The sequence below is a fragment of the Apteryx rowi genome, unplaced genomic scaffold, assembly GCF_003343035.1.
Source record: "Apteryx rowi isolate R43461 unplaced genomic scaffold, aptRow1 scaffold_933, whole genome shotgun sequence".
Taxonomy (NCBI): Eukaryota; Metazoa; Chordata; class Aves; order Apterygiformes; family Apterygidae; genus Apteryx; species Apteryx rowi.
This window is the reverse complement of record NW_020451242.1, coordinates 40,305-54,192: the sequence shown is the minus strand read 5'-3', so window position 1 is coordinate 54,192 and position 13,888 is coordinate 40,305. Positions and strand designations below refer to the sequence as shown.

Sequence of the window (13,888 nt, the reverse complement as noted above, 5' to 3'; positions counted from 1 at the left end):
TGCTAATATTGAGTGTGGTATATAAATATGACTGGTTAAAAATGGGCACTCTTTATTCTTATCATCCTGCTGATAGCATATGAGATCCGCATTGACTTTTGAAACAGTTACTTGCTCTGCAGTAATTGTGGCCTAATACTTGAACTCGACATAGCGTTTATTGTAGTTATTACAGTCTGCCCTTTATTCTGATTAGCCAAAGATTGTGAATTTTGGCTTATTAGTAAAGCTCTTGTATTTCCCCATGCACAGTGGGGAGTGTATGACACATCCTGTTCTGATAAATGTTGCTTTTTAAGGGATTAAATTTGCAAGTGTAAGGCATGTGCTTATCTGCAGTAGAGGACGGACACTGACAACGTTTCAGAACAATTGCTTTAACAGCTGCTCTTGTAATTTTGTTAAATCTGTTTAATGACTACAATTAATTTTTACAATTCCAGATTAAAATATGTTGGGGGGGGGAATGGCACAACAAAATTCTCGGAGACAGTCTGATAGCAAGAGCTACACAGATAAGCTTGTCTACCTTTCTTTTCACTTGTCTGAATATTCACATGTCCTAACCAAAGTAACCATTCAAAATGTGTATGGATGGCTAATCATCCATCTTTATCTAGAACATGAATGCAGCTTCTGTATCTTATTCTCCTTTCCCATCCCTGAACAACCAAGGGAGGCAAGTGCTGTAAAAAGTAGAACTCTCAAACTGTAGTCTTTAATGAAAGATGCAAGGGCTAACTTGCAGCCAGATTGTCTCCAAATAAAGCTATGGGCAATCCTGAACACAAATCTGAAACTACCGGGGGAAAAAAGTGCTTGACTTCTGTTTTGGGGTATTTAATAATTTAATCCCCAAATCCTTTAAAACTTATTTCTTTTCTCTATTTTTGTTATGCAGATTGCTCACACCTTTGCTGGATCAGAGGGGAACAGATTTTTTCAGGGCTACTCTTGCCTATTTATTTTCCTTTATCACCATATAGTCCCACATCTTGTTTTTGTTATTTTAACCCCTATTTTCTCATTGTGTACTGTTTTGTATTCTCATGCTCCCCTTCAGTTTTTCTGTCTCAATCAGCTGTATGAGCAGTTTATTATTATATTCACTTGAAATAGGAGTACATTTCTACAAAGCTATAGGAGACAAAATTTAGAACCCAAAATTATAGACATTTTATTTAATAACCAGTGGTTCTAAACAGAAGAGGGTATAGAGGGAATGTGTGAATCAGCAAGTAAAGTTAGATTTGATTACTGTGCTGTCAGTGAGGTAAAGAGAAGCATATGCTACTCCCCCACCAAAACTGAGGTCAGTACTTTCTGATGCCATTTGCTAGTTCTGTTTTTGCCATATCTTAAGATTAACACATCCACCCCCCAAAAGAGTGTTTAAGCCATTTTAGGATGGAAGAAAACCTAAAGTGAATGCTTATATTGTTTTGATATGGTATGTGTTCAGCTTGCATAATAAGGAATCCTGTAATTTAGTACTGAATTTGAAAAACATTTTAATTGTACAACTTGAAATGTTGCAATACTCTCAACAGTACAGGTCAATCTAAACCCCCGTGAAGTGAAAGTTTTAGGGGTAACGGAAGAGATTTGAAAAGAAACACTTCCTGGATATATATATATWTTTTTAATTTAAGATGTTTTATCTAAAATACAGTGAGTATTGATTAAAAACAACAACTAAAAGCCCATGGTTAGGCCTGGTGGAAAATAATGTGGTGATGTTGAAGGGGCACTTTGCTTGTACTAAATTGTCATAGATGCTAATTAGATTACCTTTTTAGTTGTCTTTCTGTAAAACAAACATTAATACTTCTGGAGGATGGATACTTTTCAGCCTGCCTGCTTGCTTATCCTATATCTGTTTCACTTAACTCTTATTTTTTGTCTCTTCCTGTAAGCACAATGACCAAGGTATTTTTCTTTTGTAAAAGCAATTTACTTTCAGGCACAAAAACCCGACCAACTACATATTATTCAAGACTTTTGTGTTTATAAGCTGGCAAATGGAAATGGTGCAATTGTATTGATGCCTATCAAATTTACTATCCTGTGACCTGCCACACAAATTTTGTTCGTCTCCTTTCTGCTCTGCTACACTAATTATTAAAGTCATGGTTCCACCTACCAAAAAGGAAAATGATACAAACTGATGTAAATGAAATGGGGTGAGCGTGTGGAATCCACAAAATTGCCTTGGAAGAATGTGGATTTGTCAAGCAGAGTTAAATTCCCTGAGCTAAAACCATTCATGTGGGAGTATGCACTGAAGTTCTACTCCTGTGCATGTCCCTGAACTTCTAGGAAATGTCCAAAGTTTTCTTGTTACTGTCTAAGAGCTGTGGTTTTACACTCCTCCTAAGCCAATCCTATTAGATATTCTTGCTAGGAATGATTCTGCTCCTGCTTTTCTCTACTGATGTTCATCTAACCCTATGTATGGTAAGCTGATTCTGAAGTTAACTGACAAAAAAGGGATTGCTGTTTCTGTTTAGTTCCATGAATTAGCTTATCACAATGTCAGATGCTACCACTGGTACAACAGAGGAGGCAAGAGTGGGAAAAAAGGCAAAAGTGGTAAGACTGGCAGTAGCTAGTTATTAGATCAGTCTAGTAGCTGTGATGTTATCACACATTGAGAAGAGAATGTGAAAAATTCTATATGCTGGAAAGTGTTAACTGTAAGCACAAATTTTCTCACTATTTTCAGTTCTTTACTTTCAAAAAATAGAACAGAGCTTTTATTGAAGCGACGACTGTTCTCTAACAACTTCTAGCTCCTGTATGTTGTTGGAAAGAAAACTAGTTGTGTGATTAGTGGGAGAAGGTTGGAGAATAGAAACAATACGAAACTTTCTGCCAACACCTCTGCAGTTTGTTCTTGAGGAAAAAAATCTACGTGAGCAAGAAATTTGCATTTTATTGCTGTGTTTGATTTCTGAAAACTGACTTCTAGGATAGTTAGAGATTTGGTAGTTCTTCTGAGCTTGTGTGGTGTTTCAAGATTGCACATGGCACTTAGTTCTGTACAGAAGACCAAGCAGGATTTAATCCCTCAGAGTAGGCAGCCCATCTGAAAATCCCTGTTTAGGTTAGACTCAGTTTTCTGATCACTGAGGTTAATCTTTGAGGAAGAAAGGTACTGCTGTCCTTAAGAAAGGGGTTCATACAGTAATCCCGTTAGCAAGTCCAGGATCACCTCTAAAGAGGGATACTTTGAGACATGCCTCAGGAAATCAGCATTGAGGCAAAAGAAGCTGAACATACCTATTGCAAAATTATAATGAAGCAACACAAGATTCCTTGTACTGAGGTTTATTTAGTCTCAGTAAAGCTGTGTGAATCCCTTTCCCATCTGCCACCATGACCTAAGCAGTTGACTTTTTGCTGCACAGAGAGCTTAGAAATCTTAAATGGGAAGTGTTTTATCTGGGTAGCTATGTGAATCTTCAATGGGTCTAATCCTATCTAAGCAAAAAAAAAAGGGGGGGGGGATTTTTGATTGAGGGGGAAGACTAAAACTATTGTTCGGTCAGATTTCTGAAGGTTGCATCATAGAAGGTAATGTGCTGGTTTAGATAGACATTAAGGTCTCCTTTTCCTTCCCATTTGTCTGCTTATGGTTACTATGAGCATGCTCTCAAGTCATCTCTTCAGATGACTGCCTAACTTTATTTCATCCTCTGTTTTGTAACTTTTCTTACAATTGCATGACCAATACTGTCTAAAGAAATCTAGTCTTAGAACTAGGCTCTTGCCTGTATCTGACTTCTACCACCTAATGAATATTAGAATGTAGCAGTTTCCATCTTCATAGAGACCTTAGTCTTTTTCAGCTGCTAATATTGTAGGACGAGGCAAAGGAGAAGATTGCTATCTCATCCGAGTAGGCTGCTTTGCATGTGCCTACAACTGAGCGTAGTTGTTTGATCACTGCTACAGTATGTAGTTGCTCATAGAACATTTATAACAATAAACATTTTATCTGGTAAATAACTTAAAGTCCTGCATAGTTTGTTTTCTGTTATCAGTATGGTCTGTCTTTAGTGAATTCTTGCTGCAAATATCTGAAACTGCTTCACAAAGGTATACTGTAACTCTTCCCACTAGTTGAGAGGGGGTAGGAGGTGCTCCTTTTTTGCCTTTCATTCTCTAACTTTTTTTTTAGTGAGCACAAGTTTATATGGGCGTATAAAGAAATAAACATTTTAGAATTGATGGGCTTATTCTGAGGGTTGTTTCTGTTGTGGGAATTCACTTCGGTTGGAATGGAAGTTTTACTTCCCAGTGATTCATTGCTTAGGCTGTTCAGTCAATCTTTCTTAAACAGTCTTCTCCTTGCCCAAGAAAAACGCTTTAAAATATTTTGTTTCCATTCATTAAAGTTTGCTTGATTTGAGTGAAGAGTTTTTGCTTCCAGGCAATTAATCTTTAAAGAGAGAGCAGTAGACTATTTCAGTGACTGCTTAACAGTAAAGATCACTGACCTGAGCCAAAATATGTTTTAATTTGGTAACTCTTGAACTACCAGTAGCTGGTGGGCTGGTCTGTCTTAAATCTGTTGGCCAAGCCCCATCTCTTGCTCTTTCTTGAGGCAGACAGATAGGAATGGGGAAAAAAGCTTGGGATAGGTTTTGATAGAGAATAAGGGTTTTTTTTGTTTTTTTTTCTTCATTAATTTCAAGTTTAAATTATTTTAGAATTAAGGAGGAAGGGGGGGGAAGCAGCTGTAAAATGTAGAGAAACCTACCTTTCTGTTGCCATTTTATTATGGTTTAAAAATAAGTTTATTTCTACAAGGTCTGTGTTCAAAGCTGTTTTAAAAGTCTATAACTTGCTTTGCAACTATTTTGGCTTAAAGAATTGTACATCTAAGAATTGAAGCAGTCAGTTGGGTGCTTTTAGACTTCGATAACTTCTGTAAACCCTTGGATCTGTGCTTGCCTCCTTGTTTATTCTGTTAAGTGCTCCATGCACTGCAGTGTTAACATCACCAGTGTGACTTGCTGCTTCTGATGCATCTCTAATTGCTGTTGCCTCCAGGCTGGGAGGAGGAATATGGAAAGCAAATTCATAATATGAATTCCATTACAGAACTTCTTTCTGTAATCCTACATTGTTCTTGCTCCCCCCGATGAATTATCACTCATGTTTCCAATATAAAGTGATAAGAACAGAAGTCTTAACTAGCAGGGAAGTGGGTAATTGGTGCTTATATACTTGTCTTGACTGGCAGACCATCTCCTTGTTTCTTGGTAGGTGGAGCCCTAACTTTGCTGTTGCTGGGTAGAATGGGAGAAGACTAACAATTACAGTGAGTAACTTTGGTGTACAGATAAGTACAATCCAGAGCACTGTTCAGAGGACTGATACTACTATGATACCTAAAAGTCTAGTCCTTATATAGCTAACAGTGTTGCTGTTGCTCCTTTTTTCTCCACACTTAGTTCCCACCTTTTAATTCTGATTTGGTAGAGAAATAATTTTATGTACTTGGCTTTAGTTTCTGCTGACTGGAAACTGATCTGTGATCGTCATAGGCCTGTTTAAATTGTCTCCTTGATGCAGGTTCAATTAAATTTTTACTAGATGTGTGAAATAAACTTAGTTTTGTCTTGTATTTTATTTTTTACCATTGGAAAAAAAAAAATTAAACTCTACAGTATTCACATGAGTTGTATTTGGGTGCATTTTCAAATGCATAGTGTGTATATACTATACTTTCTGTAAAGTTGCTTTTCTTTTCCCCTTTTTCTCTGCCAAAAGGATTCTGATACACCATCTTGCACAACTTCTAATGTTTACCAGTTCAGTCTGCAAGCACCGTCTCAGCTTATGTCCAGTTTACCACCCGCATTGCCTATGCCAAGTGGTAAACCCCAATCTGCGCCTACGAGAACCTTGATAATGGCCGCCAGTAATCAGGTATGAGCCAACTAAATGGAGCAACTTTTTGATGAGAAAATGATCAAATCAGAAGTGTAGATCACTTGCGCTGTGCTGTCAGTCTAGAAACCTCCGAAGGTCAACCTTCATATAGCATGCACTGAATTTCATGCAACCATAAAAGTACTTATCTGCTGTATCAGAAGTGTGGGTAGGAGAGGGGGTGGGAAATGGTTCAGTGTTTGAGAAACATTTCGGGATATGTGAGCCCTTCCACACCACACTGACACCTAAGAATAAGTCAAAGGGAGAGTGTCAAACATCTTGCTCCTTAAGTAGTATTTGACATTTCTGGTGCTTAATCCAGTGGGATATCTACAGATTTTTAGGCTCTTTAACTTTCTGTTCTTAAAATAGAAACTTCACCTAGGTGGTTTGTCTGTAAACTAGTGTTTAAATCTGAAAAAATAGACTGACTTATCTAGGCTTATTTAGTAGTCTTGGTTTTGAATTACTAGAACAGATCTGACTATACTTGTAATCTTCTGTAATGCACTTTAGAGAATAGAAAAAAGTTTCCAATAATTTTACCCAAATATTAATAAGTGTATGCTTAAAATGTACTGGGGGTGAACGTGCAGGGAGGCTGTATGTTGCGTAACTAGTCTGCAGTATTTTATCTAATGCATGTGTTACAGTAGATGAGGAAAGAAAATCCTCTGTTTCTCTTACAGACTCAGTACTATTTGGGTGAGAAAGGTAAAGATTATTGTTAAGTGAGGTGAAATGAATTTCAGGTGATAGTATGTGTCCCTGAGCAAGGCAAAGACTTGAGCTTTTAACATTGTTCTTGTTAAGCTTTGTCTCACTTATTGGGGACCTAAGATTCAGGCGTTCTTGACATCAGCATCTCCAGGAAAATGCTCCCAAGATTTGATGATTAAACAATTAGTGAAAGCTGAGCTGTCCCATGTGAGCTTTTGTGCAAGTTGTGGGTAGTTGTAGGTTGCCTATGATATCAGGAAATAGTGAACTGGCTTCTTTCAAAGCTAATTTTGGTCAGGTTCTTGAAATATTTTCCTCTTTATTCTGTCAGTCCCTCTATCATAATTCTTGGGATTCTAGGGCCAGGGTGTTTCTAATTTAATGTCCTTATCCTTTTGGTCTGATTCAGCAGTTTCTTGACATTTTGTACATGATAAAAGATGTGTTTGCTTCAGTTTCTGCTTTGAGATTGTTCAAATATTTCAGAGTTACAGAATAGTTGAGGTTGGAAAGGATCTCTGGAGGTCATTCTAGTCTGACCCTTCTGTTCAAAGCAGGGTCAACTAGACCCTGTTGCTCAGGGCCTTGTCTGGTTGTATTTAAAATATCTCCAAGGCTGAAGACTGCAATTGTTCTGGGCAACCTGTTCCAGTATTTGATCACACTTGCAGAAAGTTTCTTTCTTTTAAACAGAATTTTCTATATTTCAGTTATGCCCGTTGTTTCTTGCCCTTCCACTAGGCACCACTGAGAAGTCTGGTTCTGTGTTCTTTACACCCTCCCATTGTGTATTTATGCACACTGATAAGACTCCCCCATGAGCCTTCCCCTCTGAAGGCTGAACAATCCCAGCTCTGTCTGTCCTTGTATGAGAGATGCTCCAGTCCCTTTGTCATCTTTGTGGCCCTTTGCTGGATTCGTTCCAGTATGTCCGTGTCTCTCTTTTTGTACAGGGGAGCCCCGAACTGGACACAGTACTCTGGATGTGGCCTCACCTGTGCTGAGTCAGAGGGGAAGGATCATTTCCCTTTACCTGCTGGTGACACTCTTTCTAATGCAACCCAGGATGCTGTCTGCCGGCCTTTGCCACGAGGGCACATTGCTGGCTCATGTTAACTTATTGTCCACTAGGACCCCCAGGTCCTTCTCTGCCAAGCTACTTTCCAGCTGGTCAGTCCCCAGCCTGTATTGGTGCATAGGGATATTCCATCTGAGGTGCAGGACTTTGCATTTACCTTTGAACTTCATGAGGATCCTCTCTGCCCATTTCTCTGGCCTGTCATGGTTCCTCTGAAAGACAGCAAAACCATCCTGTGTATCAGGCACTCCTCCCAGTTTTGTACTTGCTGAGGGCCACTCTCCCATCATCCAGGCCATAATGAAAATTGATCCTGGTATTGACCCCTAGGGTAACACCAGTATTGACTGGTCTCCAGCTGGACTTCATGCCTCTGATCACAACCCTGAGCCTGGCATGTAGGGGAATGCTTTTCATTCTCCTTGTGAGTTTGACTTATGTCTAGAGACTATAATTAACACTACTTGCAAATTAAAAACATGGTGTTTTAAACGTAAACCTTTAGATTTATAATTAAGAGATTGCATTTGAAAAGCTTTTTTCTATATTCAGTAATACCAGCATTGAGTTATGGCATGTTATAGCTTGATGCACGTTCTTCACAGATAGTACACAAGTGTTTATTTTAGGCACTTCACAGAAATGTTTTTCACCCCCTCTTTCATTTAGACCAAGTTTACTGTCTCCCTGCCTACCACTGGCATTCCAGTATTTTGTTACAGGGAGATTAACATAGAAGGTGCACCATTTTTTGAAAGCTGTTCATCATATGCTCTCCCTTGCTATTCCCTCTGCAAGCCCCCACCCCTGTATCGCAAAGTATGCCTTTTTATTTTTTATTTCCAAATTACTGCACTGATTTCTTTCCTTGACCTAGCCCTCCCCTATTGTTGAATCGTACCAAACAAAAAGAGCCTCTCTGAACAGAGCAGGGAATTTCTGTATTAGTGAGAAACTAATAGAATGACTTACTGCCATTTTAGTGTCTGTAATGGAATATTCACACCCCAGTGTACATCCTGAAACTTCTGAAGCTTTTCTAGGTTTAAAATAAAATTGGAGAGCTATTGTAAGGCAAAACTTCATCTAAAGTACAAGCTAAGCAGCAGGCTTGTATTTTTCCTTAACTACTTTGCTTTTCTGTAAAGGTGCCGTGCGGCTTCACTTCATCAAAATTACACAAAAACAGAATCCAGTTTTCAGGCATGCAGTTTTTGGTACAAATTGGCATCCAGAGTTTTTTGCCTCAGTTGTGAAGGGGCAACGTGTTGGATGAATCCTGGATCTTGGCTGAAATCTGGAGTCTTGAAAAACTGTTTGGTAGCACTTTTCTGGCTTTGTTACTTGGCTGTACTTTCCAAGGCTTCTTAACTGTTCTCTTAGTTTGTATAAAGCTTGTGTTTAAAATTGGGAAATTTGGGGGGCTTTTGCTTTATGCAGGTGTGCCCTCTGGACTTGTGTTAAATTTAAGGAATTTCTTGCATTTGCTTATCAACAGTTTAGGATGACTGTTAGGATGACTATTAGGATGACTATTTTTTTTACATTGAATTAACCAAAGGCTTCTGTCTGCTGAAGTAGAAATGTTCTCTTTGAGGATTGTGACCAACCAAGTCAAAAGTGGGAAATTAAAAATCATTCCACTCAGAATACTGTAAATATCTCCTTTTTGCATGTAACTTTCTGGAGCATGATGGGGCTAGATTGGGTTGATAGCTTTTCTCTTGCAGCTGATGTAACTAAGACCAAATTAGTTTATAATTTTTAAAGGGCACATTAGTAGCTGAAAGGATTTCCATCCTGATAGGCTTGAACATGTGCAAGCCTCTTTCTTAACAGGAGGTGTTCTTTGCTATTCACTAAGTCTTTGAAAGGGATTCTTTTGTTTGCTTGGTGTCTTCAGCCTTTGACCCTTGCAACTTTCTCCCACTCAGTTAGCTTTGGCTTCTTTAGAAACTACCTGGCTCACCAGTACTACCTTCAGTAGCAAGAAAGGCCAATGTCAAGAACAGTAGCTTTGTATTTTGAACCAGTTGGCAGCCTTCTAGGCAAGTTCTCTGCCATTAGAGCTTTCTAATGCTTTCCCTTTGGAAAGCACTAGAGTGATTACCAGCTTTATGTACTGCATAATTGGAGAATTTCCGGGTAGTTCAGGGACTAGTTTAACTCCTGATACAGGTTTATATGCTTTTCAGGATAATCATCATTTTTCCATTGTAATCATTCTTCTATCTTGTTGATGAGCAGTTCAGAATTACACTTGGGAGAACAGTTTATGAACCAGTGCTGTCCACTGGAATAAGCAGAAAAACAAATATTAATATGCATGTTCAGGTGAACAGAGGGTAGGGGGAAATCCCTTGCTCGCTTCCCAGGAAGATAAGGGCCTAGTTTCCTACTTGTCTTTTTGGGGTGGAATATGTTCTGTTCAGTTTATTCTTCCTTGGATTGTGCTCACTTGAAAAGTCACCCTTCAAGAAAGGAAAAACCTCATGTTGTCTAGGTCAGAAGAGCACTTTACTTTTCAGTTTGCGAGTTTTTCCCCAGCCCTGTGTCTTTTGAGTCAAAAGTATCTAGAAATAATGAGTTCCAGTCCTTGTGCCATACTGGCTTGTAGGAGGTTCATTCTGACCAAGAAAAACTGTAGTGGAGATATCACTGTAGATGAGTGGTGTGTGATCCTGGATATGGTGATTCAAAACTTCATGGCCGCATTCACAAGCTCACTTGTGAAACACAAGACAGCTGGAAAATGAAACCTCAATGTCAGTGTTGTAGTTTGTTTTTCAGCTTTTTGTGTCTGGCAATATAAGGCACTAACCGCTTGTTTATATTACTTTACTGGTGCTTCACTGGCTAAAATACTTTGCTTCAGAGCTTACTCTTACCAGATCAACAGTAATAGTGTTGCTTTGTCCCACTGGTAGTGCTGATACTGCTAGCATCTCTGAAATGACTCCTCAAAAGCTAGTTTCATTGGAAATCAATTAAAATCCCACAGTAGGTCAGGGGCTTGAGTCAAAAAAAACTTTTAGAGGTCTGCATGCAGTTAAGTGATGTTCACTTTGAAAGTATGTTTTAATTCATGCTAAGCCTGATCTCTAGTCCATTTTACCAAATATTTCTGAGAATGCAGGTGTCCTCAACTATTCAGATGTACAAATAAACTAAACTCCTTTGGAAAGATGTGATGCATCAGAATTTTTAGTATGTTAACTTCAATTGAGAAGTGGCCTGACTTGTTCCTTCAAAGGTAGTATTAAGCTCTCTGGGTACTGGAAGTTTCTTCAGTCAGCCAAAGTGCATTTTTCTTATTCTTTATTTAGAGTCCTTTTTCATTTAGAGTGGAATACTTTTTCAGTGTCCTTGTGTTTCCTTAGACAAAGGAAGGAGGATGGTGCTACGATGTACTTTGGAAGCAGTTTCAATTCTAAATGTCAGGCTCCCATCTTGTAAATGACAGAACATCATTCAGTTTATGATTTAGTGCATGCAAAATTGAGAGAAGCAGCTGAATTTTGTATTTCCTTTCTAGCTATTGCTTCTCTTTTCTGGTACAGTTTTCAGGGGAAAAAAAAAAAAAAAAGGATTACATTTCTTCTTTCCTAAAGAATGGAGAGAAGGAAAAGGGTTAGAAATGCACCTGAGTTTCATAGGCAGTTCAACTGAAAACAGTACTCAAACTATGTCATCTTAATCAAATTTTCATGTATTTATATACACAATCTTTTTCTGGTGTTATCCTTCCTTGCATAGAAAACTCATTCAGCTGGACTAAACCCAGGATAACCTAATTTAGGGCCCTGCTCTAAAGTTGGGCTCCAGATGTCCCTTCCAACATAGATGCTGGTATGATGCTATGAAAGTCTTTAAGCACTTCAGTGGTTGCTTCTTGAGGTTTTTTTGAGTTTCAGGAAAGACTACCTGCTTGAAACGGTCTGAATAGTTGTTTCTATGAGGAAAAAACAAATGCAATAGAATTATGGAAACTTGCAAGTAATATCTGTTCTTTTGTTTGCATAGCACACCTTTATCTTTCAATGTCATTGCAATAAAAGATTGTTGCTCTCAAACTGAGATTGAGTATCTGCATGTGTGTTTCCTCTAGCTGCTTCACATGTACTGTACTGATGTCAGCTCATCACTTGGCAATGTTTTGGGACTGCTAGCTGAAATGGTAGTTATTTTTGTCTAAAGGCCTAAAACTGTCAACATTTTATGCTAGAAAATCTACCATCTCCTGCTCTCCTTAATGACAAGTATTCAGATAAAGCCACTTAATGGTCTACATAACAATAGCAGCAAAGCTGCAGTATGAGAGTCCTCTTCTGGTAGTTCTGGCTCATCCCCTGTTTTTTTGAAACTTGGTCAGTCACAACATCAACTAGGGTTTTTCATGTGTCAGATTCAACTTTCTTGAACTACCCCTGTGACTTAAAAAGGAAAAAAGTCTTCAAGTTATGACAGTGGTCTCAATTTAAACTGATCACTCATTCTGGGGGCTAGGCTCTTTGGTCTCTCAAATACCAGTTTATTGTTGAACTGGTCTGACTAATAGCTACCTAATCTATTGCTAAATGTGAAGAAAACCAAAAGCTTTCCTTGTTTTTACAGGCTACTGACAGTGCTAATGCACATAGTAAGGCTATGAAGGACCACTGTAACCTGCTCCCTTGTGGCTTTGATTCTTTTGGTTCTCTACTGTTTGAAGATAGGAAACATCTGAAACTTTTCCTGTTCATGTGCTTCTGATCTTCATGTTTGTTCTTTGCTGTTGTTCGCTGAGCTAGTTACGCAAATGCCTGTTTTCCCCTTTAATGGGAGCAGAAATTAGATTAGCTCCTGCTTTTATAAAAGGTGTTCAAGACTCACAACCCTATTCATTTCAGTTGAAATTAGCTAGTAGGCCCAAAAGGAGGGGAAATGCCTGTTTGATATCCATGTCACTTGGGACTTTTTTCCTTCCAGATCTCCATTTCTAAATAACTTTGGACTAACAACTTAATTTGCTGCTCTTGTACTTCAGGTTAAAAATATGAATCACATCTAAAACTTACTAGGGTAAGAATATGTTTAGGTAGCCACTAAAAGTATTGTATAGGATTCAGTTAACTGGCTTTAAAGTATTGAGGCTAGCTTGAACCATCTTCTAATATTTGATACCATGTGTTGTAATGACTAGTCCATATATTCCTTTCTAAAAAGTTGCTTAGGCCATTGCCTGTTGTTTCTTTGAAAAACAGTGAATGTATTTCATGAGGAACAAGAAGCTATTTTTTACCTGCATACAAGATGTGGTTTTTTTAGTATATTTCTAATATTTACATGCGCAGGAAATGGGAAATGAATGTCAATCCTCAAAATGAAGTTTTTTTTTTCTTTTTTAGTAGCGGTCTAAAATGGACAAGTAGGAAATATGGTGAGAAACTGAAAGGAACTCCAAGTGAAATATGTTGTGAGGATGTGCATTGTGTTTTTCAGGGAATCCTGGCAATATTAATGGTGTAGTAAAGGTCTTCAAAATATTACACTAATATTTTACTTGGAATGATTTTGAAGTATACAAGCTTGAGTGATTACAATTCCTGTGAACTGCAGACTGGGTTTAATCATGGCCACTAATCCTGTAGTGTTAACAATATAATAAGTATGTATCCTGTCTAAACTGACTTATTCCTTTTCTGAACTTTTTCTTTARCTGCCTAGGTCCTCACTTACTAATTATTTTTGAGCCTTGTGTATGTATATCTTCTTTTCTTTTAAAGTTAAGAATACTGATACTTTGTTTTCATTGCTAACATTTCTCTGTTTTCTTCCTTCTTTTAGAACTAACAGGCAGAGAAATATTAAACCTTGGTTTGGACTGCAACTCTATTTTTGATACTTATTTGCATTATTTCAAAGTGTAGGTGCCTTATTTTTGGCTACATGTAAATTCTTATTTTTTGAATAATGTCAGTCTTTGAGTGCAAGAATTTTGTATAGTAAATTTGCCAGTATTTTAGAAGTAAAACTTGGACTGCTTAAGCAAGTCATTTCCTGGTATTCCAATTTCCATCAGGTTTCTGCTATTTTCGGGTAAAGGTCAAGAAGTTTTTTGTTTTGGGGGGATATTTTTTTGTTTTGGGGGGGTTTGTTTTTTGT

General features: G+C 38.0%; 1 protein-coding gene across 19 annotated transcripts in view; it reads left to right on the top strand.

Moving 5' to 3' along the window:
• TENT4A (terminal nucleotidyltransferase 4A) overlaps nt 1–13,888 on the top strand; it is a 79,336-nt gene that overhangs the window by 43,890 nt on the left and 21,558 nt on the right. For 12 of the 19 annotated variants that reach the window (XR_003257900.1, XR_003257898.1, XR_003257893.1 and 9 more), the window contains exon 11: nt 5,782–5,940. The exons of 4 other annotated variants lie outside the window; for them this stretch is intronic. Coding sequence is in view for 3 of the 15 variants with exons in the window: in XM_026091966.1 (XP_025947751.1) it covers nt 5,782–5,940 (159 nt within the window). In the remaining 12 variants the exon portion in view is untranslated. Of the gene's footprint in view, nt 1–5,274; nt 5,738–5,781; nt 5,941–13,888 lie in introns of those variants that run through there. 3 more of the 19 variants (XM_026091968.1, XR_003257905.1, XR_003257904.1) reach the window with 3 other exon arrangements.